This window comes from Ruditapes philippinarum, unplaced genomic scaffold (assembly GCF_026571515.1).
Source record: "Ruditapes philippinarum isolate M1 unplaced genomic scaffold, ASM2657151v2 ctg11059_1_1_1_1, whole genome shotgun sequence".
NCBI classification, from domain to species: Eukaryota; Metazoa; Mollusca; class Bivalvia; order Venerida; family Veneridae; genus Ruditapes; species Ruditapes philippinarum.
The window spans coordinates 3249-7329 of NW_026862483.1; the positions used below are offsets into that span (position 1 = coordinate 3249).

The 4081-nt window shown below is 34.9% G+C and overlaps 1 protein-coding gene across 1 annotated transcript; it reads right to left on the reverse strand.

Moving 5' to 3' along the window:
- Positions 1–308: 308 nt before the first annotated feature.
- LOC132719258 (uncharacterized) lies at positions 309–3562 on the reverse strand. The gene is made up of 2 exons (XM_060703021.1): positions 3408–3562; positions 309–784 (listed from the first exon to the last, which is right to left on the reverse strand). Exons 1-2 carry the CDS (start codon positions 3525–3527, stop codon positions 443–445), a joined length of 462 nt encoding a protein of 153 aa, XP_060559004.1. The 5' UTR covers positions 3528–3562; the 3' UTR covers positions 309–442.
- Between the last annotated feature and the right edge of the window lie 519 nt (positions 3563–4081).

The window sequence follows — 4081 nt, forward strand, 5'->3', positions numbered from 1 at the left end:
CTTCGGCTCTGGTGAGCTAAAAATACGGTTATGAGTGCGAGTGTGAATGCATGTGTCGTCTTTGTCTCTTTGTGTGTGTGTGTGTTTTTTTTGTTTTGTTTTGTTATTTTTGTGTTTTTTTTTCTGTTCTTTTTTATTTTTTGTAAGTATTGTTTTAATTCATTACATTGGTTTCACATCTGGTATACCCGTTCATATGCATGCAAATAAATAATTGTAAAACCACTGGGATGTGATTTGACCCACAAATGGTTATGTGACGGAGCGAATAAATGGGGTTACCCCATGTGGGGCCTGAAAAAAATTAATGGGTAGTAATTTTTTTTTCTTTTCTTTTTATGTAAATTAAGTTATTATTGAACATTGGAAATAGAACTACTATCATCCGGAATGAAAATTGTAAATGCACTAATAATAAGAGTCTGATACATGCATCAGTTGATCACAAACACTCACTTTGACAGTGGTCAAATGAGGATAATATAGAAATGTATAACAAAAGTGATATCATAAGAAAATGGTATACTTCTGTCACAGCAGAAACATCTGATTTCAAAACAGAAACGTCTGATTCCACTTTTCCGATTCTTTTACAAAGGTCTGTTGTTAATTCCTCCACCTTTTCAGACATGTTTGTTTCAAGGTTTTGTACTCTTTCATTGAAATCCTTTACTTCTTCAATCATTTGTTTCAACTCCTCTGCCTTTTGGGTTACACACATTATTGCCTCTTTACATACATCTGCCTCATCGTTGGTTGTTATTACAAATTTGCTTTCCTTCAACTGACAACAAACATAAATAATTATAATAAAAAACTAAAGCCATCACTAAAGGTATTCATAAGTTATGACAAATATGTAGAAAAAATAGCCAAATTTGAATTAAGCCTGTATATAATCGTGTAACATTTATGTAAAAAAAGATTACATTAGTTACACTGACCCTGACCTTGAACCGAAGGGATCCGACACAATTTTTTTTTAAAGCTTGCTTTAAATTTTAGTGACAGTAACCTTGATTTTAGGGAACCAAAAGCAATCCCATCCTGTGTCTTTTTACTGGCTTGTTGTATGAAAAGTTTGAATACAACATCTCATTTTAAGGAAAAGTATTGCATATACAAACTTGACAGTTATACATAGTGCCTTTTCGTCTTTTACAAAGAATGATATTATATTATGAAAGTTGTGACTATTGACTCAATGACAGTATATTAAATTTAACCTTACATTATATCCACATTACGAAAACCAATAAAGGTTACGAGAATAACGAAAGAATAGCGGGTCACAGACAGCAGCATATTTGTGTTTGTCCAAAAAAAAGTATGGCATTATTATTATATTGGGGACAAATACAATCAAATAAGACATATATCATAAGTTAATTTGTCAGTTTTAACATATGTGTGTACATATATGAAATTATTTGAAATGTATAAAACTGTATTTTAGCAACAACAAAAAAGCAAATTGTTTAAATTGAATTAACAAAAAAATCATCAAAAATGCTTGCTTGGAAAGGACTATGGTAGTACGTGTATATTGGTTTAAAGCAAATGGTGCATAGAGTAAATCATAGTTATACATTTAAAAGTCCTTCTTAAATAGCAGCATAACATTTTGTTCCGGAACACAGTCTGTTTAGGTACAGTATCCATGTGTGTTAATTAACAGATGCATCTTATGTTACAACATTTTCAAAAATCTACTATAATATAATGGAAAAAATATAATTTTACCGTAAACAAATTTAATAACAAGAGGGCCATGATGGCCCTAGATCTTCAACTCATCCGAATAATTACCTAGACAAGCATTCTGACCAAGTTTATGACAGTTGAGTCAAAAATGTGACAACTAGAGTGTTAACAAGGATTATTCATTAGCAGTGTGACCTAGTTTTTTACCCCAAGTGACCTATATTCGAACTTGACCTAGAAATCATCAAAACAAACTTTCAGACCAATTAAGAGGATACTTGGATCAAAACAGTAGCCACTAGAGTGTTAACAAGATTTTTCTATTTTTAGCTCTGGTGACCTGGTTTTTCATGCGAGATTACCCATGTTCGAACTCATTCGAGCAATGACATAGACAAGCATCCTGAACAAGTTTGATGATAATTGAGTCAAACATGTGACTACTAGAGTGTTAACAAAGTGTTTCCATATTTGGGCGGTGTGACCTAGTTTTTCATCCGAGAAAACCCATGTTCGAACTTGAAATAGAAATTATTAAAACAAACTAACAGACCTATTTACAGGATATTTGGATCACAACAGTAGCCACTAGAGTGTTAACAAGATTTTTCTATTCTTAGCTCCTGTGACCTAGTTTTTCATCGCAGATGACCCATGTTCGAACTCGTCCGTGCAATTACCTAGACAAGCATCCTGACCAAGTTTAATGACACTTGAGTCAAAAATGTGACCGCTAGAGTGTTAACAAAGTTCTTTTATAAGCTCCTGTGACCTAGTTTTTCATCCGAGATGACCAAGGTTCAAACTCAATTGAGCTATCACCTAGACAGGCATCCTGACTAAGTTTGATAATGATTGAGTCAAAAATGTGACCGCTTGAGTTTTAACAAGGTTTTTTCTATTTTTAGCTCCGGTGACCGTGTTTTCATCCAGGATGACCCATGTTCAAATTCCTTCAAGCTATCACCTAGACAAGCATCCTGACCAAAGTTAATGATGATTATGGCAAAAATGTGACCACTACAGTGTTAACAAAGTTTTTCTATTCTAAGCTCCTGTGACCTAGTTTTTCATCGCAGATGACCCATGTTCGAACTCGTCCATGCAATTACCTAGGCAAGCATCCTGACCAAGTTTAATGACACTTGAGTCAAAAATGTGACCGCTAGAGTGTTAACAAAGTTTTTCTATTTTTAGCTCCGGTGATCTAGTTTTTCATCCGAGATGACCCATGTTCGAAGTCATCGGAGATATCACCTAGGAAAGCATCCTGACAAAGTTTGATGACGACTGAGGCAAAAATGTGACCGCTAGAGTGTTAACAAGGTTTTTCTATTTTTAGCTCCGGTGACCTAGTTTTTCATCCGAGATGACCCATGTTCGAACTCATCCGAGCTATCACCTAGACAAACATTCTAACCAAATTTGACGAAGATTGAGGCAAAAATGTCACTTCTAGAGTGTTAACGAACAAGTGTGGACGGATGATGGAGGACAGACGACAGACGACGGACAATTCAATGATCCTTAAAGCTCACACCCTGAACAGGCTCAGGTGAGCTTAAAACAAAAATCATCAAATATAGCTTTAAACTTTTTTTAAGAATACAAATACATTAATTTTTATTTTAAAACAAATTGTATAGTCGTGTCTCTAAAGAAAGGCTATTTGAACATATGATAAGGCAAAAAAATTTATTTACCTGTTTTAGTTTGTTGACAGCTTGCTGAGCATCATGTCTTCCTTTGAGTTGTTTTGGGTCTTCAAGAATTTCAACAATATCATCTATACATTCAACCACTTCCCCATCTTCCATTTCCATGGTAGCGGAATGAAACAACTTGTTTCTTCTTTCTCGTACCTAGGAATTTCGTGAAAAGTATGTTATGTTTAACATCTGGAAAATTGTGATCCATCGGAAGCATTTAAAACAGCAAAATAACATGAAAATTGCAGACTTGGTTTGATTGAGTTTGTACATGTGGGAGAACAAACAAGTGCAACATCCCTACCGCCCCCTAGTACCCTAGTACTGGCATGTACGGTACTAATATTTCAAAACTTAAAAGTCACAATGTTAGATAGAACAACAACAATGAAGTTAATATTTTTTTATTTATTTATATTTATCATTAATCTAAGACAAGAGGGCCATGATGGCCCTAGATCGCTCATTTGACCCATCGAACTCATCCGAACAATTACCTAGACAAGCATTCTGACCAAGTTTCATGGCAGAAGAGTAAACAAGAGGGCCATGATGGTCCTGAAGTCGCTCACCTGTATATAGGCCCCCGGAGCGGGGCCAGTTTAAACCCCAGGGCTTTTATTTGAATAAACTTGGTAGACACCCATTAGAAGATGTTTCATGCAAAG